General features: G+C 34.7%; 4 protein-coding genes, 1 non-coding gene and 1 pseudogene across 6 annotated transcripts; 5 read left to right on the top strand and 1 right to left on the bottom strand.

Moving 5' to 3' along the window:
• Window positions 1-2349: 2349 nt before the first annotated feature.
• LOC147533541 (uncharacterized) lies at window positions 2350-3329 on the top strand. Of its 2 annotated transcripts, none has more exons than XR_015227853.1 (3): window positions 2350-2496; window positions 2575-2707; window positions 2784-3329. XR_015227853.1 is itself a non-coding variant. In XM_086648904.1 (3 exons), the coding sequence occupies exons 1-3, from the start codon at window positions 2374-2376 to the stop codon at window positions 3131-3133; spliced, it is 564 nt and encodes a 187-aa protein (XP_086505030.1). In that variant the 5' UTR covers window positions 2356-2373; the 3' UTR covers window positions 3134-3329. The 2 variants fall into 2 exon arrangements, 1 of the variants encoding a protein (XP_086505030.1); XM_086648904.1 differs by having other exon boundaries at window positions 2356-2496; window positions 2575-2665.
• A 2329-nt stretch (window positions 3330-5658) lies between these two features.
• Window positions 5659-5730, top strand: TRNAH-GUG (transfer RNA histidin (anticodon GUG)). The gene has a single exon. It is a non-coding gene; the product is annotated as a tRNA-His (tRNA).
• A 1636-nt stretch (window positions 5731-7366) lies between these two features.
• LOC147533539 (purple acid phosphatase 10-like) lies at window positions 7367-9712 on the top strand. Its single transcript, XM_086645719.1, has 8 exons — window positions 7367-7559; window positions 7758-7958; window positions 8060-8171; window positions 8261-8490; window positions 8587-8725; window positions 8809-9029; window positions 9143-9264; window positions 9390-9712. The coding sequence occupies exons 1-8, from the start codon at window positions 7392-7394 to the stop codon at window positions 9580-9582; spliced, it is 1386 nt and encodes a 461-aa protein (XP_086501845.1). The 5' UTR covers window positions 7367-7391; the 3' UTR covers window positions 9583-9712.
• Window positions 9713-10572: 860 nt separating this feature from the next.
• On the bottom strand, window positions 10573-11212 carry LOC147533538 (uncharacterized; annotated as a pseudogene).
• A 2694-nt stretch (window positions 11213-13906) lies between these two features.
• Window positions 13907-16219, top strand: LOC147533537 (purple acid phosphatase 10-like). The gene is made up of 8 exons (XM_086645717.1): window positions 13907-14105; window positions 14224-14424; window positions 14511-14622; window positions 14734-14963; window positions 15065-15203; window positions 15287-15507; window positions 15619-15740; window positions 15861-16219. Exons 1-8 carry the CDS (start codon window positions 13938-13940, stop codon window positions 16051-16053), a joined length of 1386 nt encoding a protein of 461 aa, XP_086501843.1. The 5' UTR covers window positions 13907-13937; the 3' UTR covers window positions 16054-16219.
• Window positions 16220-18361: 2142 nt separating this feature from the next.
• On the top strand, window positions 18362-20826 carry LOC147533536 (purple acid phosphatase 10-like). Its single transcript, XM_086645718.1, has 8 exons — window positions 18362-18608; window positions 18786-18983; window positions 19087-19198; window positions 19317-19546; window positions 19636-19774; window positions 19888-20108; window positions 20189-20310; window positions 20393-20826. Exons 1-8 carry the CDS (start codon window positions 18441-18443, stop codon window positions 20559-20561), a joined length of 1359 nt encoding a protein of 452 aa, XP_086501844.1. The 5' UTR covers window positions 18362-18440; the 3' UTR covers window positions 20562-20826.
• Window positions 20827-20841: the final 15 nt, after the last annotated feature.

Genomic DNA, 20841 nt, shown 5'->3' with positions numbered 1-20841 from the left:
AATTTATATGATTGAAATTTCTTGGCTGTCATTGGCAAGCTCATTAGATATGGGAAAATATTAATGCATGGTTTACCAAGTTAATTCCCTTTTAGAAAAAAGGGTCACCATTCTAGTGAGTTTGATTAACATTTTGCGTCATCCATAATTTTTTTTATCAATTAGTATTTCTTTTTAAAATCTCAAGTTGTTGATGGTTATGATGAAGTCATTACTTGAAATCTTGAAGATATATATAGCCAATCACCTCTTATATTATAATAAATAATAAATATCACATAAAAAAAATTATTTGATTGAGTATTATCATAAATTTTAAGTTTTATGGGGTACTTACCCATATTTCTCTACATCCACTTGAGATACTTATATTGTGATTGCTAATTATGATTGCTTAACTAACTTCAAAATTAATTTAGGTGTTTATGATCAATTCTTTTTTTTTTTTCTAGATAGACTCCAAGATTCATTATATTTATATGACATTGATACATCATGAATATAATCCAGAATACATGAATTCAAAGAGCACTCACTATAATTTCCGATTAAAATATTTTGGGTTTTAAAGACTATATAAACATCCTTGAGGCCATCCAAGGGGCTTAGAAACTATCTATTCCTTCTTTTACTTCATTTATTGCAGCACAAAATAAATCTTGATAATAAGCTGCATTTAACGAGAGTCGGTCTCAAAACTTCAGGAGCTTAAGATGAAGTGTCCAACCACTACAACAAACAATGGTCAACAAAGATGAAACCGGTGAGATGTTGTGGTTGTCTGTACATTATCTTTAGGTAGGGTGATAGAATAAAACATTAACTTTTTTTTTGCTTGCCATAATTGGGCTTACTGAAGTATTGAAAACTCATAAACCCTTAAGACTGAATTGTCAGAAGCCATTTCTACTTTTAGATCTACGGATTAATGGAAATGCATACAGATAACCCCAAGATGGTAAGAGGTATAATCTTCAATTTATTCGATCAGGAGAAACTATTAGTCGATATTTCCATATAGTTTTATCAACAGTACTTAGGCTTTACAAAGATGTTGTTAGACCAGCGACAAACGCGAACTCTCCGATGGATGGAAGTCGTCGGCAAACTTGGCATGAGTACTTCAAGGTTAGTCTAGGTTTAATAGTGCTTCGCTCTTTTCTAACTAAAGTAAATAAGTACTTTAGTTAATCACATCATGTATATTCTACAGTACGTTGTCGGTGCAATCGATGGTACCCATATCAGAGCAACTGTTCCTATCAAAGACCAACCTAGATATCGTAATAGGAAAACTTACATTTCTCAGAATGTTCTTGTAGCATGTGGGTTTGACATGAAATTTCATTACGTACTTGCTGGGTGGGAAGGGTCTGCTCATGACAGACGTCTTTTGAGATGTGCAGTCTCTCGTTGTGGACGCAAGTTAACAGTTCCCATTGGTATGGAGTTTTAAATAATTATATCAAATGAAATAACTTATTTAGGTAAAAATCTATTATGGTTTTAAAAAACTTAACTACGTTATGTTAGTGTAGGTAAATATTATCTTGTTGATGCTGGATTCCCGCTAGTACTTGGGTTTCTCACACCGTATCGTGGCACACGATATCATCTGGAAGATCATGTTGGTCGTCGACCTCAAAATCCTAAAGAACTGTTTAATTATCGTCATTCATCTTTGCGGAATGTCGTCGAAAGGACTATAGGTCTGTTAAAGAAAAGATTTGCATATTTGAGAAATGCACCATTCCACGATATTGATACACAAGCAAAGATTGTGATCGCATGTTGTGCTTTGCACAACTTCTTACGAGATGGAGATCCTAATGATATAAGTACTGACGAAGATAATGAGAGCGACGACGATGAAATAGGCGAACTAGATGATGTAGACCGATCCGTGCAAGATGAAGAAATTAATATTGTCCCATCACAAATTTGGACAACAAATAGGGATATAATAGCAGAGGACATGTGGACTGTTTTTTCGAATTTATAGTTATAGTAATTTCCCCGTTCATGTTTAAGTACATTTTTGAACATTTTTTTTCTCATTTTCACAAATAATTATCATATTATTTTCTACATTATGGTTTATCAGACAATTTATATAGTTTTAGATTCTCCAAGTAAATGACATTTTGATTTTTTCTATGCTGATAAAGATGGCTATTGAGTCTGGTCCTGCCAATTCAAACAAAAAGTGTAAGAAGCCTACTGTGACATGGAGCACTATAATGGATGATATTCTAGTAAATACGCTTTATGATTACATTTTGACTGGAAAAAAAAAATGAAAATAAAAAAGTAATCGATGAAATATATAAGAAGACAAGAATCCTTATTACTGTTGAAAATATCAAAGCTCGTATGAAAACATTCAGAAATCAATATATTACCGCGAACAATGCAATCAACTCCAGTGGATTTACCTTTAACAGTGTAACTTTTCGCATTGAGGCGGATGACGATGCATGGAGAGACTATGTAGAGGTACGTATTTCTATTTATACTGTCTTAAAATTTTTATAAACAAAGTTTGACTTTATCTTTCAAATTGCTTATTGTCAGCAACACCCTACAGCAAAAAATTTGCTTACGAAGAGTTTTCCTTATCAAGAAAAATTGGGAGTCATCGTTGGGACAGAACAAGCCACTGGCAGTAGACAAATGTAGGCTGATGATATTTCTCATGAACTACCTGGTTAGTGAATCTTTAGAAATTATCATTTAAATTTTTTAATAAGTTTGTTTGTATGATTAAATTATTTATATTATAGGTGAAAATGGAAATATGGCGTCCATTAATACAGATGAAGATGAAGGTCTATGCTCTCCAACTTCCGTTAATCGAGATCAATTTATAGCGCCAAAACGTAGACGACGGTCAGAATCTGATGAAACATCTATTTTACTTGCGCAAGCGGCAAACAAACTTGCCGAAGCAGTTCAAGCTCCTCCAGTTCGTGGTGTGGAAGGTGCATTGATGGCGATTCCAAACTTGAGTGAACAAGAGGTTGAAGACGCTATGTATATGTTCGGAGAGAAACCCGAACTTACACGTATATTCCTTGATTTTCCTGAATCAAGAAGAGCATCATGGTTAAGGAGAAAGTTAACTAGCGTTTAATCGAGGGTCAAGTAGTTACACTTTTTTGCGAATTGATAAACTCTAGTATGACTCAACTTAGCATTAGTACTACTAATTTAGGAGACTGCATTAATTTTTATATTTTTTAAGTAATTATTAGCATATTAGCTTGATTCGGTGAGGTAGTTTCTATAATTTTTATGGATAATATGATTTATTTTGAAGTTTAATAAAATATTTTAGTTGGTTAACCAAACGTATGAAAAAAGAAAAAAAAATAAAAAATTTATTATTTCTCTCAGCAAACCAAACAGTGGAAAATTAGGAAAAGGGAAAACGAAAATTTTTCTCTTAATGAACCAAACAATAGAAAATATGGAAAATAGTTATGGAGAAAAAATTTCTTCGAGAAAAAGTTTCTCCGAGTAATTTTTTCTCTATTTTTTTTCTTTACCCCAAATTGCTATCAAACACAACCTTAGAGGTCAAGGGTTGGAGACACGCTAACTAATTCAAAAAAATAAAAAAAACAAAAAAAACGCCTAGATGGTGAAATTCCGAGAAAAGTGGCAGTATGAACTGTAAATGATTGAGTGAGCAAAATTGTATTTGGGTAGTAGAGACAAAGAGCATTGAAACTGGTAGGATACTTGAGACAAAGATGATTGACACTGATCCCTTTATCTTAAAAGAAGACTTGCTATTATTAAATATCGGGTTTTATGCCTTTAATTTATCTCAAACCGTCCAAGAAAATAAACAAAGAAATAATATAACAACTTAGTCTAATCTTCGATAACATAGAGAAGGCGGAATTTTAAAACTGCCGTCAATTGCAAATAATCCGTATTATACTGAACCAGGTAATGGGTAAGAGTTTCAATTAATGTAAGGGTCAATTTCATTTTGACATCTTAAAAAGGACCAGCTCTCCAAAATGATCTCCTAAAAGTGATCAACTTCCAAATTAGTCTCTTTTGTTTTTTGTTAGTCATCGGTTTTAAGAGAAATAGAGAATGAAAAGACTAATAAGAAAAAGAGAGTGAGATGACCAACTTATTTTTGACTATTTACTTCTCTATTGAAGATAAGAGATAGAAAGGATACAGTGAAAAGAAGAGTAACAAAGCTAAAAAGAAATTCGACAAAAAATCCTAAAAATTTGGTCATCATTCATCCGTAGAGACCATTTTAGTGAGTCCGTCGTCTTAAGAGTGCCAAGATATAATTAACCTTTAAGGTAACCAAATGGGCAGCTAGAAGTGTCCTTGTAAACTTGCAATTTGAGTTTTTGGGAGACCACAAACCTAGTTTCTCTCCTCCTAGTTGAAATAAATATATGTATTTGACTTCATTAATAGAAGTTTACGTGAGAGGCAACTTACAAAATCGGAATACATGGTCCTACATAATTAGACGGAATTTAAGATTATTTCGCGAAAAATTGCAAAGATAGGAGTAATTGTTTTTGTTCCAATAGCATCTTTTCTATTTTTTGTGATTTATCTAATCTTGTTTAGTTGTATGTAAGTAGTTTGTGGCATTGAGATCAATAAACATTCAAAACTCCATCTACCATTTTATTTTCTTTCCTAAAATAACTATAACTCAAATACAATCTCTCAAGTGAAACTTGGGAAGACATTAAATCACAATAACATCTTCAGATTGCAGATGTTTATTAGCATGTAAGATATTTTTTTGAACACTTGAGCAATATGGAAGTTCTAGAGTGAGTGGGTATAAAATACTTGTTCTCCAAAAAAAAAGAAAAAGTTCACTTCATTTCTGCAAAATAATAATAAAATAAAGTGGCACATGCCGGATCTCCGATTATGCACGAGCAAGACCCCCTACCCATGGTTCGCGGTTCCAGCCCCGGGCTAGCCCAGAATATATTTTATTATGGGTCAGCCCAGTCGGGAACTATTTGAATCGGGGTTGTCTGGGCCCAGTTAGAAGCCCAATCCGACCCGTTCTCCCCGCAGGACCGGACTGACCCGATAAGCAACATTATATTGGGCCATTGGGGTGACAAATATAGGGAATCATGACCGTGATTTCTAAACATATTCAACATTAAGTTTATAAGATACATAATTGCTTAAGGTAATGGAACACTGTGATTTTATTCTCGCAGGGTGTCACCGAAACATATATTCCTTATCGGCATCGTTATCGTACTCCATATAAAGCACCTAGTCGTATTTCACCATTTTGGTACTCTTTCAGAAGAGCTTCCGCCTACGTCATTGTCCTTAACTCATATTCATCATTTGGTGAGAATATTTACATTCATGTATACATTTATATAAGCAATCAAATACGGCCAAAAATATATATAGGTGGTTTGAGAAAGAATTAGCCAAAGTCAGATAGTGGCCAATGGCCATGGTTGATAGTTATGATGCATATATGCAGAATATGTGGAAGGTGAGGCTATGAGCATATCTCTATATTGTCCATTGACTCCATTCGCGTTTTTATCAACAAATAGATATCAATATAGTTGATTGACTAAATCGTTAAATTTGTAGATCGTGATTAAGTTTGTAGTCACCAAAGTGGCTGTAGTTTAGTGGTGAGAATTCCACGTTGTGGCCGTGGAGACCTGGGCTCGAATCCCAGCAGCCACATTTATTTTTGTGTTTTATTTTTGTTCTTTATTTCCTCTCTTTGAAGAAAGGGTCATATGATTAACCAACTAGTAAAGAAGACGCTATTGTTTTAATTTAGTAAGTACAATCTCCACCATCTTAAAATGTTTTTGGTCTTTTCTTAACCATATAAATACGATGTAAGGTAAACTAGGTTAATATACTGAAAATCATTCATAATCAAATACTCTGTATTAAAATTTGGTGAAAATATTTATACGCATTTATGCAGTCAACACACCCCCAATATATGTGGTTTGAGAAAGAATTAGCGGAATTCGATAGGAATAAAACGCATGGTTGCATAGTTATGATGCACATTTCGTTCTACAATTATATACGATACACAATATATGGAAGGTGAATATGAGATATGTTCCTGAAGACTTGATCGTAAAATACAATATCGATGTTGTATTTGCAGGCCATGTTCATGCTTATGAACGATCTGTAAGTTGAGATTTAATAAAGACCTTTCCAACGAATATAAATAAGTTTGCTGGATTCTGACGAGTAACGAAGGAGTAAAGGTCCAGTATGTCCCGTTAAAAAATTGATTTTCCAATAAGCAAAAATTGATGATTTTTGAATATCCTAATGTCAAGAGGGTCTAATGCAGGTGAAAATCATCGCCCTTCTTTTGACTCGCTCTCTCTTCTTGAGCCGAAAATCAGGGTGTTACACTAAGAAAGTAAAAAAAAACAAAGGCAGGATTACATAATAGACTCAGTGTTATCCTAATTGTTCAACGACATAGATAAGGAAATACTTTGAAATTTTTTTGTGTGCATGCCCCAATTATAAATCAGACCCCATTGACGACAATACCACTCTTTCTGAACTACTACATTCAACATCTCTATATAATTGGTTATTTGTTTCTGAGTTAAAGACTCCTCACCAATGGTTTTTCCTTCTTCAAAGAAGGTTTCATGCATGGTTTCCATGTTTATAACTCTAGCCAACCATAAAAATATATGTATGAGATATAATCGATTTAATTAAATTTAAAAGGCACGTTAAAAATGTTAGAGTGAATTGCAATTTGAGTATTCGGAAGTCAACCTACCTTATCCTCCTCTGATAGTAATTAAAAATGTGTATAGGCTAACTATATATCTTTGTTTACAAAATCATGAACTAGGTACATAAATGGAAACCTAATGAATCCCAAGTGAAATCCATTTCTACCTGCAGTTGGCCCTTTGTAGATCGTATCTTTCCGTGAGATTTAAAAACATATAATATATTGTGGAGTAAGATGTCCATGTGCATGAAACATGATATACGTTAAGAGGGTGTTTGATTTTTGTACTTTATATGCACTAATTCAATATATACTATTTGAACTCTTCAACAATATCGAAGTTCACATGTGATATGAGAGTATTTTATGCACTATATTGCTATTATTGTTGGGCCAATGTCAAAATCTTCCTAAAGATACGAGTATCAAGTTGTGGCGCGCGCCTAAGTTAATAATTGTTAATAAATACACGTTAAAAACACAAATACTTAAAATATGTGTGAGAGAGAGACTTTGAATTGCATTTGAGATTCCCATTGGAGAAGTTGGCATATAAATACAATACATGTAGCTGATTTATTTGAGAAGAGAAGTTGAAAGAGAGAGAAAGAAGATGGGTCTGAATCGGGTTTTCGTTACATTGTGCATGATAGTGAATGCAGCAGTGTTGTGTAATGGAGGAATTACAAGTAGGTACGCTAGAAAGCTTCAGGCCATACCCGATATGCCGCTAGATGCTGATGTTTTTCGCGTGCCCCCAGGCCACAATGCACCCCAACAGGTCTCCTTTTCTTCGTTCAAAATATTTGTTTTTGTCTGACTCTTGATGTATGAACATAAAATAAGTTTGAATTAAGATTATGAGAGAAAAAAAAAATGAACACCATGTTCTTCTTCTACGTTTGAATGATGTCCATGGGCTGGTTTTTTTTCACTTTTTTATTTCTGATTTTTGGCCTCTTGATTTTGATTCTTGAAGGTTCATATAACTCAAGGAGACTATGAAGGGAAGGCAGTGATCATATCTTGGATTACCCCAAAGAATCCTGGTTCGAGCAAAGTGATTTACTGGGCTGAAAACAACACCAAAAAATGCTCTGCCAAGGGATATTATGTTACCTACAAGTACTACAACTACACTTCTGGTTATATCCACCATTGTACCATACAAAATTTAGAGGTTAGCCCCCTTCAATCCTTTCTAATCTTATTAAATTTTCTCGGTAATTAAACTAATTGGTAACTTGGGCATATATGAAATGTGGGTATTCATTTTTGTAGTATAACACGAAATACTACTATGTCATTGGAGTTGGGTGGTCCAAGCGAAAATTCTGGTTTACAACTCCTCCCCCAGTTGGTCCTGATGTTCCTTACACTTTTGGACTCATCGGTAATTTCCCTTTCTTCGATTGGTTTCTAGACCTAAATTTGATGTTTAGTTCCATGTTTTAAGCCAAAATTTTGAAAAAAACTGTGCAGGAGATCTTGGTCAGACTTTTAGTTCAAACAGTACACTCACTCACTATCAAAATAACCCTGCAAAAGGATCCACAGTCTTGTATGTCGGCGACCATTCTTACGCAGATCGGTATCCTTTAAATGATAACAACAGATGGGATACATGGGGAAGATTTACCGAGAGAAGTTTTGCTTATCAACCATGGATGACAACTATAGGAAACCATGACATTGAATTGCTTCTTGATTATGTATTAACTTCTCAACTATACAAACATTAAGCGTATCATATACTTACTTTCTAAAGGATTAAATTTTAACAAGATATGGTGGTTTTATTCTTTCAGGGTGTTACAGAACCTTCTATTCCCTACAAAAATCGTTATCGCACTCCACATAAAGCATCGGGTAGTATATCACCATTTTGGTACTCTTTCAAGAGAGCTTCTGCTCACGTCATTGTCCTTAGCTCATATTCGTCATTCGGTGAGAACATTTGTTTGTATTTATGTTGATTTCTCATACTATTTTAACAATTTTTAGCTTATCATGCTTTCTCTTATATGCAGTGACATACAGCCCCCAGTACGAATGGCTTCAGAAGGAATTAGAAAAAGTCGATAGGACTAAAACGCCATGGTTGATAGTTATGATGCACATATCGTTCTACAACAGTTATTTTGCACATTATATGGAAGGTGAAGCTATGAGATCTGTATTCGAAGCTTGGTTCGTAAAATACAAAGTCGATGTTGTATTCGCTGGTCATGTTCATGCGTATGAAAGATCGGTAAGTTGAGATTAAAACGAAACTAACTAGCATTTCAATTTGAATATCTTAATGTCGATTGTCATGAATGTCTAATATGGTGAAAATCATCGTTTGTGTTGTGTTTATTGCAGTTTCCTGTATCGAACATTGCTTACAATATAACTAATGGTAATTGTGTTCCAAAGAGAAATCCACTCGGACCAGTATACTTAACCGTGGGTGATGGAGGGAACCAAGAAGGATTAGTATCTAAGTAAGCTTGTTACAACACATTTCCTCCTCTAAAGTAGAACTACGCTCTTAATTACTCACAGTTCTTTTTTTTTGTGCTTTTTGTAAGAGATGATATGTTAATGAATTTTTTTGTTCATTTCGCAGCATGACAGAGCCACAACCTAGTTACTCTGCATATCGTGAAGCAAGTTTCGGACATGGAATCTTTGATATTAAGAACCGAACTCATGCATATTTCAGTTGGCACCGAAACGACGATGACGTTGCTGTAGTAGCTGATTCTCACTGGTTCCTGAACCAACACTGGGCTCCTGCTGATTCAAAGATTATTGCATAAGATTTCCAAACCTCTATATTGCTATGTTTTTTTTGTTCTTGATTGTGTTGGTTTGGAGCCCATTTGCTATTTTCAACTCTAACTATGTATGCAAATAAAATTTAGTAGTTTCTCGAGATTTGGGAGTTCATCAGTTTTCCAACTTTTAGGCGACGTTCTGAAACTTCCCAGAGTTCGTGTAAATAAACCTTGAGAAACATTAGAAGCCAAAGTGGACTTTTAGGCGATGTTCTGAAACTTCCCGAGTTCGTGTAAATAAACCTTGACAAACATCACAATTCTGCTGCAAGTTATTATTATTACTACTACTACTACTTTGTTGAAAGACAAGTTCGGGAACTAACTTTGTCACTTGAAGTGGCGGATGACCCAAACGTTTGTGTCAAACATCAATAGGTGTTGTTTTATTTATCTCCAAAGCATGTGCTTCCGTGGTATGCCCCGAAAATAATAGAGTCCATTGCGTCTTTCACCCGCACCAATCAGCATCCTCGAAGTGAGGTCCTGTATAACACACAACTTTTTAGTGAATCCGACAAAATAATCATAGTCGTCGGTTAACTGTGAGACATACATTAAATTGCAATTAAAAAATGGCACATATAAGACATTTTCCATGACGAAGTTTCCGTCAAGAATGATAGTTCCTTCTTTCTCGGCCATAGTTACACTTCCGTCCGGCAATTCCACGGCACATGAGTTGATCTCTCTCACATCACGAAGATCACCAAAGGTTCCTGTCACGTGATTAGAAGCACCTGTGTCTATAATCTAACAAACTGACTTACCCGTCATCTTCTTGGTTGTAGCAAGTTTTGCTCCGTCTAACATCCCAAGAAGTTGCTGCCACTGTTCGGCGGAAAACCCTGTTGGTATTACTGAGTCATTTACCTTAGTTATTGTTTTTTGTTCGGCAGAGTCAGTCTGAACAACGTTAGCACAATGACCACCTCAATAACTTCGGTCCCCTCGGGTACTCGATTCACTCCTTCATCGTTCGTTTCCTTTGCCATTGATGTAGGTCGATCACCCCACCATTCTGGATATCCATTTAAGGTGAAACAACTCTTCGATTCATGTCCAACCATCATGCAATATGAACATACAAAGATGGATTTCTCGCGTCCATCTGACCGTGTTTTGATAGTAAGGGCCATGATATCTGCTTGTTCATCCTTTCCTCGAGAGATCGTTTTGACTCGCTCTTCTTGAATCAAAGTTGAGTATACTTTGTTCAGATTAGGAAGTGGTTCTTGAGCTAAGATGTTAGATCTGACTCTGCCATATACATTATCGTCTAACCCCATAAGAAACGAATGCATTTTCTCTTCTTCCTGTTTCTTCTCCAAAATTGATCTGATATCACAGGTACACCTTCCACACTTGCACGTCGGTAGTTGTTCATAATTTCCGAGTTCATCCCAAATTTCCTTGAGTCGACCATAGTAGTCTGCAATAGCATACCTCTTTGCTTGCGATCAGCAAGTTCAGATTTCAATTGTTGAATTCGTGGTTCGTTAGTGATAGAAAACCAATCTCGAATATCATTCCAAAGAACTTGTGCTACTTCTAAGTGTGAGATTGTAGATCGCAGCGTCGGTTCAATAGTATTACGAATCCATGAAACCAACAATTAATTAATCGTCCAACAATCTTCATAGTCACCCGAGTTTTCGTCTGGTTCCACTATTGTTCCATAAATGCTACATATATAAATGCAGACCTAATGAAACTCAAGTGAAATCCATTTTTATCTGCAAGTGGCCCTTTGTGGATCGTATCTTTTCTTGAGATTCAAGAGCATTTAATCTATTGCCGATTTCAATGTCTACGTGAAACTTGAGATACATTAAGATTTAAGAGAGCGTTTGATTTTTACACTTATTAAAGTATTGGTCACGATTCATCCTACTATTTTGTGGACTAACGTGGTGCACGTTAAAACTCTTCAATAATATCAAAGTTCCCATGTGATATGAGTGTGTACGAAATATTGGAAGATTTTGACAATGACTGAATCGGTAATAGTAATATTTAGGATTCACAGGGCCGTGTTTGGCCCAGTGCGGGCTGGGCGCCCGCACTGGGCCCCCCAACCAATGGGGTCCACAAAAAATTAAACTTACTTTGTTTATCCTGGTAATATCTCTTGCTGTAACTCCTAGAGAGATTTATCCTTTACCTAGTGAGTCTATTTCCCACAAACAACTTAAACTTACTTAAAATTTACTATTATTCACTTACTTAAACGAATTTGATTCCCTTATATGCTCAAACTTACTAAAAATCTTTAGTTTTCACAAATCACAACTAATTAAGCTCTTTAGATTCCAAAAAAAGGAACCAATTAAACTCCTTCCTTTTATTTCTTCTCCATTTTCTCTAAACTTAACTTGTTTCTAAATTATAAATATTCTTACCTAATAAACTTAACTCCCTAAATTACTCTTTTAAATTAAAAAAAAAAAGATTGAAGTTTGTACTATATATATATTTTTTTAGTTTTCTGATTCAATAGTCTCTCAAACGAATATTGTCATTTCAAATGCGGTTAAAGATACAATGTTACTTGATAAATATATAACTTATTTTCTTTTTATAGTCAAATTATTTTGAATTTGATTTGTTATTTTGATTTTAAAATACAATTTGTACGTTTGATTATATAAGAGAATCAAATTATTTTAAATTTGATTTATTATTTTGATTTTACAATACAATTTTTTGGGTTTTGGTATAGGAAGAGCATTTTTTAGCAAAGGCAGTGTATTAGATAGGGAGAGCACTCTTTTTAGAATAGAGAGGGATAAACATTTTCTTTTTAAAATAACCCAAATTTGATTTATTACTTTAATTAGTGTTAACACCCTACAAATCTATGGAGAAATCAAACAATAACAAGAATTGCAAACTCTCTATGGGGATGAGCGTTTTGTTAGTCATCTAGGATTTTGGTTTTTATCTCTATATCTTTTTTTTTTATGGAGATAAAAACCAAAATCCTAGATGACTAACAAAACGCTCATCCCCATAGAGAGTTTGCAATTCTTGTTATTGTTTGATTTCTCCATAGATTTGTAGGGTGTTAACACTAATTAAAGTAATTTTTGAAGATTTCAAGTATAAATATTGTAATAAGGAGGAATACAAACAAGGACGTAACTCGAAAAATATTTAAGCGACATTTACATAAAAAGAAATTTCGCTTAGCAAAAATAAAAATTCATGAATACCAACTGAAAATTTAAAAAAAAATCGGCCAGAGCGGTTGAAAAAACAGACTAATTTCAGCCATCTCAGCCGAAATTTGTTACTATTTTTAACGGGACCGGTCGAAATTTGTTATCTTTTTCAATCGACCCAACCGAAATTTGTTGTTTTTTTCACCCGACCCTACCGAAATTTGTTATTTTTTTTCAGTCGATCCAACCGAAATTCTTTACGAAAAAAACGACCTAAAACACTAAAACGTTTGTTCAACCATAGAGGAAGATAAGAAAATGATATTTCTTTACCTAATACATACTATCTTCATTATAAATGTCTTTGTTATGTCGATAACTTCGTTTAAGTTGATGTTGATAGTAGTGACGATATTAGAGTTTTGGTTGTTTATGTGAGAGAAACTACAAGTGAATAAAATATTAGATTTATTATTAATTTTTATTTAAGTCCTTCTATTTTGGCACTTTTTATTAAATGATCCTTATAACGCCCTCCTTAAACTAATTTGGTAAAGGAAGAGCACATACATAAATTGACCTTTCTAAAGCACTGCCTTTACTAAATAGTGCTCTTCCTATACCAAAAGCCAATTTTTTACATTTGATTATATAAGGGGCCCGAACTAAAATTTGGCACTGGGCCCCTGAATCTTCAGCCACGGCCCTGAGGATTCACTTCCGTTTTTTTGAAATAGTTGATATAGATGTTTTTTGGAATAAAAAATAGTGAAAACAGAGAACAAACTAGAAACAATGCCAATATCACATGCAAATTTTGTTGATTGAACCTTTGAAGTTTTAGTTGTTGACTTGTTGGTGAAGAAGATAGGGAAGAAAAAATGAAAGAAGAAGATGATAAGAAATGCTACAATTACCTTCACAAAAGAAAGAAGGGTGCACTCCTAATACTGTAAGGTCAATGTCAAAATATTCGTGGCGAGTCCATGGCCACAACATTATAATTGTTAATAAATACACGTTTAAAACACAAATACTTAAAATATGTGGTGTGAGAAAGAGAGAGAGCGTCTTTAAACTGCACTTGAGATTCCTAGTGGAGAAGTTGGCATATAAATACAATACATTTAGCTGATTTGTTTGAGGAGGGAAGTTGAAAGAGAGAGAGAGAAGATGGGTCTGCATTGGGCTTTTATTACATTGTGCATGATACTAAATGCAGCAGTGTTGTGTAATGGAGGAATTACCAGTAGGTACGCTAGAAAGCTTCACGCCATACCCGATATGCCGCTAGATGCTGATGTTTTTCGCGTGCCCCCTGGCTACAATGCACCGCAACAGGTCTCCTTTTCTTCGTTGAAAATATTTGTTTTTGTCTGACTCTTGATGTATGAACATAAAATAAGTTCAAAATTAAGATTATTTCTGATTTTTGGCCTCTTGATTTTGATTCTTGAAGGTTCATATAACTCAAGGAGACTATGAAGGGAAGGCAGTGATCATATCTTGGATTACCCCGAAGAAACCTGGTTTGAGCAAAGTGATTTACTGGGCTGAGAACAACACCAAAAACTGCTCTGCCAAGGGATATTATGTTACCTACAAGTACTACAACTACACTTCTGGTTATATCCACCATTGTACCATCAAAAATTTGGAGGTTAGCTACTCCTCTTCAATCCCAGTAAGACTATTTTGGTAACTTAAACATATATATGAAATGTGGGCATTCATGGATCTTTGCAGTACAACACAAAATACTACTATGTTATTGGAGTTGGGTGGACCGAGCGAAAATTCTGGTTTACAACACCTCCTCCAATTGGTCCTGATGTTCCTTACACTTTTGGACTCATTGGTAATTTCCCTTTCTTCGATCGTTTTCTCATTCATAGTGCTACTACTCGATAGATCCCTCAGTTGATTTCTCACTTAAACTTGTCTATGCTTGAATTTATTTACTGTGCAGGAGATATTGGTCAGACTTTTAGTTCAAACAGTACACTTACTCACTATCAAAACAACCCTGCAAAGGGATCAGCAGTCTTGTATGTCGGTGACCTTTCTTACGCGGATCGGTATCCTTTAAATGATAATAACAGATGGGATACATGGGGAAGATTTACCGAGAGAAGTTTTGCTTATCAACCGTGGATGACAACTACAGGAAACCATGACATTGATTTGCTTATTGATTATGTATTAACTTCTCAACTTATACAAACATTAAGCTAGCGTATCATATACTTACTTTCTAACGGATGAAATTTTAACAAGATATGGTGGTTTTTATCTTTCAGGGTGTTACAGAACCTTCTATTCCCTACAAAAATCGTTATCGTACTCCATATGAAGCATCGGGTAGTATATCACCATTTTGGTACTCTTTCAAGAGAGCTTCCGCTCACGTCATTGTCCTTAGCTCATATTCATCATTCGGTGAGAATAAGTTTATGTATTTATGTTGGTTTCTCGTACTACTTTAACAATTTTTAGCTTATCATGCTTTCTCTTATATGCAGTGAAATACAGCCCTCAGTACCAATGGCTTCAGAAGGAATTAGAAAAAGTCGATAGGACTAAAACGCCATGGTTGATAGTTATTATGCACATATCGTTCTACAACAGTTACAAAGCACATTATATGGAAGGTGAAGCTATGAGAGTTGTTCTTGAATCATGGTTCGTAAAACACAAAGTCGATGTTGTATTCGCTGGTCATGTTCATGCCTATGAAAGATCTGTAAGTTGAGATTAAACCTAAACTAACTAGTATTTCAATTTGAATGTCTTAATGTTGCTTGTCACGAGTGTCTACTGACGAAAACCATCGTTCATGTTGTGTTTGGTGCAGTTTCCTGTATCAAACATTGCTTACAATATTATTAATGGTAATTGTGTTCCAACGAGAAATCCATTCGGACCAGTATATATAATCATCGGTGATGGAGGAAACCAAGAAGGATTAGCATCTGAGTAAGATAATTAGAACACATTTCCTCCTGTAAAGTAGAACGGCGCTCTTAATTACTCAGTTCTTTTTTGTGGTTTTCTGTAAGACATGATATGTTAATGAATATTTTTGTTATACCGCAGCATGACAGAGCCACAACCAAATTACTCTGCATATCGTGAAGCTAGTTTCGGTCATGGAATCTTTGATATTAAGAATCGAACTCATGCATATTTCAGTTGGCACCGAAATGACGATGACGTTGCTGTAATAGCTGATTCTCACTGGTTCCTGAACCAATACTGGGCTCCTGCTGAGTCAAAGATTACTGCATAAGATTTCCAAACCTCTATATCAGCCTTTATCTGATTTGTTTAAGTGAGAGTCATCAAATAAAGTTGGTTGCTTATGTCCTATGTTGTTTTTTTATTTCTTCATGATTGTGTTGGTTTGGAGCCCATTTTCTATTAATGAATGGAAATAAAATTTAGTAGTTTCTCAAGATTGGGAGTGCACTAAACTTTGTGCACGGTAACTCGAGTATGTTGTAACTTCAAGTTGATAGTGGATTAACTTGGTGCGGCTGAAAGAGGACGTAGGACTTGTTCCGAACCTCTATAAATCTTACGTGTCATTCTTCTTTATTTTCTTCGTGGTTGTGTTCTATTTATCACCGTTGCATCCTAAGATCCTGATTTTCCGCATTAGAGAAAAACTCTAACTAGACCGATCACCTATTTGGAGTGGTTATTTCTCTTAACAACTGGTATCATAGTTTTGGGGTTAGGAGTTGCTGAATTTTCTATTATCCGTGGACGGAGTTACTTTTCACGTGAATGGTATTTGAATAGTGTTTTCGACGTGAACAATGGTTTCCTGCGTGAACAGTGTTTATATCGGTGTTGAAGCTATGGATGATAAATCAGATAATACTGCAAGGGTTCGATTATTCAACGGTAAAGATTTCTCATATCGGAAATCACAAATTGAAGATAATTTATATGAGGGAGACCTTGATGCTCCAATACATGGAGCTGAAAAGAAGGATAAACTCAATGATGAAGAATGGGTTATTGTTGACCACAAACGTGTGGGCGTGATCCGTAAGTGTCTTACAGACGAAATTTACATATTCAGGACACCGAAAAACAAATAAGAAGAAAAAAGAAATAGAAAAGACAAAGATAATGCGGTGGTGGATGAAGTTGGTGATAAGAAAGAGGAAAGAAAAGAAAGATAAAGACATTAATGACTAGTGAATCAAGAGAAAAAATAAAAACAAATAAGAAGAAAAAAGAAATAGAAAAGACAAAGATATTTACGTAAATGCCACAAGGATAAAATAGGAATAATTGACAAAAATTGGGAGTCAAAATGAACTGACAGACACAATAGGGGGCCAAAACAGCCAGTTGGTCACAAATTGAGGGCCAAAATGGAATTAACTCTTTAATTAACTAATAATTTTTTCAATATAACTCAAAATTTAACATAATGAACTATTAAGATTTCGGAAGATGTTCTTCATTAACATATTTCAAGATCATGTATTTTTAGTTGACTATCATATAAAGACTATACTCCTTAACTATCCTTCATCATCTAACAAGCATATTCCATCTAACAACTTAACTAAAGCATGAAATATCTAATTATCAAGCATGAACAATGAAAAGATTATAAAATCTATATGACATGACAATTACTAGACATTAAAACTCAATAGAAGGATTTATTTAATCAATAAACATATTTCAAAAAAATGTATGTTATCGAAAATACGAGGGTAGATTCAATGATTAGCGCATGTCTTAATTATATCTTGCCAAATAATGATCAATTTTTTTATAATTACTTGTGTTTTCTTGGTTAAACATTTTCATTTGTAAATTGTAATTTTGTTTGTGGTAATAAAATGAGTTATAAGTTTATGTAAATTTTATTAGAAAGTCCGGACCGAGACCGTCCGATGTCCGACTAACCCGAAAAAATAAACGGTCTTGGACGGTCAATGGACAAACAATTCTTGAAAGTGACCGCCCGAGACCGTCCGATTAAATAGGTAGTCACGAACATTTTATGTCTAAGTCGACCGTCCGATGAAGTTAGAGACCGGTATCGACCGGTCTGAACCGATTCCCACCCCTAACTTGGATCAAAAGGAGAAGGAAAAACGAAGAAAATTTGATTTTTAATTTAATGTGTATAAGATACAGGACCACTTTCTTTTAACTAGGTTCTAGTCACAAAAATGTCAAGGCCGACCCTGATTAGTACAACATAAACTTTATTTTTTTCTAGGACTACTCAAAAGTCCACCTTGTATGTCTTCCTCTTCTATTCTATTTGCGTTTTTCAGTACTCCCTATTTAACAAAGTTTAGAATTTCAATTTTTTAGTATTTAACAAAGTTTAGAATTTCAACTATGTAAGGATATCCTTTCAACAAAAAAAAAAACTATGTAAGAATATCCAAGTATAGTTGATTATTCCCTTAGTTTGAAGAAATGACTACCCCATATTCAATCTAGTTCAATATGTAGAATGATCTAGTGATACAAGTTAGCATTGCTTGCTAAATTTTTTAAATTTGAATTAAATAAGGACGGGCGTTCCCGTGTTTCATTGAATAAATGTACTATAAATACAAAGATCTCTAATGGGTTATTCATCACTCAATTCTTTTTCTTTAAGGAGTAAGGACTAATTAAGAAGAAAGAAAAATGGGTTTGAATTGGGTTTTTGTTACTATTTACATGCTCTTGAGTGTAGCATCATTAACCAATGCTGGAATCACTAGCCGTTATGCTAGAAAGCTTTCGGCCATACCTGATATGCCGCTAGATGCTGATGTTTTCGACGTGCCCCCTGGCTATAATGCCCCACAACAGGTTCCTTCTTCGTCTTAATGCAAATTTAGAGTAGAGATATAATGTGTTTACTTGACAATCTTATGGATATCTTCTATCAATTTTTCACTTAATGGAGGTATATGGGAGTTTTCCGATTAGTTATGGTTTCAGTTATATTCTTATCTAACTTGTGACTATGGTTTTTAACTTTTGAAGGTTCATATAACTCAAGGAGATTATGTAGGCCAAGGAGTGATAGTATCTTGGATTACACCACAGCTCGGTTCAAACGAAGTGATTTATTGGGCTGAGAATAGCACATCCAATTCCTCTGCCTTTGGATATTTTCTTCTTTACCAGTACTACAATTACACATCTGGTTTTATTCATCACTGTAACGTTAGCGGTCTACAGGTTACTCCTCATTCTTTTCGATTTTATCAAAGTTATGTTCTATCCTCCCAGTACCTCCAAACACACTCTACTTAAGTACTTCTTTTGAATTCATGGTTTACAGTATAACACAAAATACTATTACGTGGTCGGGATAGGGCAGACCGAGCGACTATTCTGGTTTACAACTCCTCCACCAGTTGGTCCAGATGTGCCTTATACTTTCGGTATTATAGGTAAAATGCATGATTCACAATACTATTTGCCGGATACTTAAGTTCGGGTAATTTTGACTACGGTTTCATTTTGCTTTCGATTTTCATAGTTTTCAGGTTATTTTGACATTCTCTGCAGGAGACCTAGGTCAAACACTCGATTCGAACGCAACCCTCACTCATTACCAAAACGACCCCGCAAATGGATCGGCATTGTTGTTCGTTGGTGATCTTTCTTATGCAGATGATTATCCTTTACATGACCAAAACAGGTGGGATACATGGGGAAGATTTACAGAGAGAAGTGTTGCTTATCAACCTTGGATATGGGCTGCCGGAAACCATGAGATTGATACCCTTCCTGAATATGTAACCACTAGCTCTGAACCTCTACATATATATTGACCAATTTAACTACAAACTTGATAAAATATGGTGTTTTTTTTGCTTAATTTCAGGGTGTAACGGAACCTTTTATCCCTTATAGTCACCGTTATGTTACTCCTTATAATGCATCGGGTAGTACTGCACCATTTTGGTATTCGATAAACCGAGCTTCAGCACACATCATTGTCCTTGCTTCATATTCATCATTTGGTGAGACTACTACACCAATCATGTATATTAAACAAATATGTATTACTGCCAGAATATTTTTTTCAATAATTAAGATTAACAAACTTTCTGTTTGACCGTATATGTGTATGTAGTCAAATCGAGTCCTCAATATAAATGGCTCCAAAACGACTTAGCGAAAGTGAATAGGAGTGAAACACCATGGCTAATCGTTATAATGCACGCACCGTTGTATAATAGCTATATCAGTCATTATATGGAAGGTGAAGCTATGAGATCTGTATTCGAAGCTTGGTTTGTTCAATACAAAGTCGATGTTGTATTCTCTGGCCATGTTCACGCCTATGAAAGATCTGTAAGTACTTCATTTCAATAGTTTGATATGTGAACCACACAATCTACTTTGATATTGAAGTTTTTGCATCTTATGTACAGATTCGTGTCTCGAACATTGCTTACAACATTACTAATGGAGATTGTACTCCAACTAGCAACCCATCTGCCCCAGTTTACTTAACAGTTGGTGATGGAGGAAATCAAGAAGGACTATCCGAAACGTAAGATTCTCAAGTACAAAAATTACAAAAACTCGTCAATCTTTGTTCTATTTTGTACTAATAAATGAATATGATTCTGCAGAATGACACAACCACAACCATTTTACTCAGCATTTCGCGAAGCTAGTTTCGGTCATGGAATGTTTTCTATTAAGAATCGGACTCATGCTTTTTTCACTTGGAATCGTAACGACGATGGGTATGCAGTAGAAGCTGATTCTCTCTTGTTTCTCAACCAATTCTGGACTTAGTCTTGTGAGGGATGAAGAATATTTTTGTGAAGCCTCTATCTCTTTGTGTGTGTGATGATTTCTTTAATAAAACTATCGAATGTTGTTTCATTCCGATGGTTAAAACCCCAAACTCTCAACAAGAACTGTTTGACGATATCCAGTCTTGTTTTTTTTTTGAGATATTATTCTAGTCGTGTTGATTGTTCTATGATTCTCTGTAATTGAACGTTCTTTTGTTCACATTATATGTTATGATATTATATTTGTGTGGAAAATTATTCTTCATCATGTAGACGAT

Source organism: Eschscholzia californica, unplaced genomic scaffold (genome assembly GCF_041429995.1).
Source record: "Eschscholzia californica isolate CP2 unplaced genomic scaffold, dmEscCali1.0.p SCAF_6, whole genome shotgun sequence".
NCBI classification, from domain to species: domain Eukaryota; kingdom Viridiplantae; phylum Streptophyta; class Magnoliopsida; order Ranunculales; family Papaveraceae; genus Eschscholzia; species Eschscholzia californica.
The sequence above is the reverse complement of the archived record's forward strand: the minus strand, read 5'-3'. Positions and strand labels throughout refer to the sequence as shown.

Excerpts from the sequence above, each read along its gene's own strand:
- LOC147533541 (XM_086648904.1), top strand. The coding sequence starts at position 2,374 with ATGAAAACATTCAGAAATCAATATATTACCGCGAACAATGCAATCAAC. Across the intron at positions 2,497-2,574 it reads CATGGAGAGACTATGTAGAG|CAACACCCTACAGCAAAAAA; the intron begins GTACGTATTTCT and ends GCTTATTGTCAG. Across the intron at positions 2,666-2,783 it reads GACAGAACAAGCCACTGGCA|GTGAAAATGGAAATATGGCG; the intron begins GTAGACAAATGT and ends TTTATATTATAG.
- LOC147533539 (XM_086645719.1), top strand. The coding sequence starts at position 7,392 with ATGGGTCTGAATCGGGTTTTCGTTACATTGTGCATGATAGTGAATGCA. Across the intron at positions 7,560-7,757 it reads GCCACAATGCACCCCAACAG|GTTCATATAACTCAAGGAGA; the intron begins GTCTCCTTTTCT and ends TGATTCTTGAAG. Across the intron at positions 7,959-8,059 it reads GTACCATACAAAATTTAGAG|TATAACACGAAATACTACTA; the intron begins GTTAGCCCCCTT and ends TCATTTTTGTAG.
- LOC147533537 (XM_086645717.1), top strand. The coding sequence starts at position 13,938 with ATGGGTCTGCATTGGGCTTTTATTACATTGTGCATGATACTAAATGCA. Across the intron at positions 14,106-14,223 it reads GCTACAATGCACCGCAACAG|GTTCATATAACTCAAGGAGA; the intron begins GTCTCCTTTTCT and ends TGATTCTTGAAG. Across the intron at positions 15,508-15,618 it reads TTCATGCCTATGAAAGATCT|TTTCCTGTATCAAACATTGC; the intron begins GTAAGTTGAGAT and ends TGTTTGGTGCAG.
- LOC147533536 (XM_086645718.1), top strand. The coding sequence starts at position 18,441 with ATGGGTTTGAATTGGGTTTTTGTTACTATTTACATGCTCTTGAGTGTA. Across the intron at positions 19,775-19,887 it reads TGCTTCATATTCATCATTTG|TCAAATCGAGTCCTCAATAT; the intron begins GTGAGACTACTA and ends ATGTGTATGTAG. Across the intron at positions 20,109-20,188 it reads TTCACGCCTATGAAAGATCT|ATTCGTGTCTCGAACATTGC; the intron begins GTAAGTACTTCA and ends TCTTATGTACAG.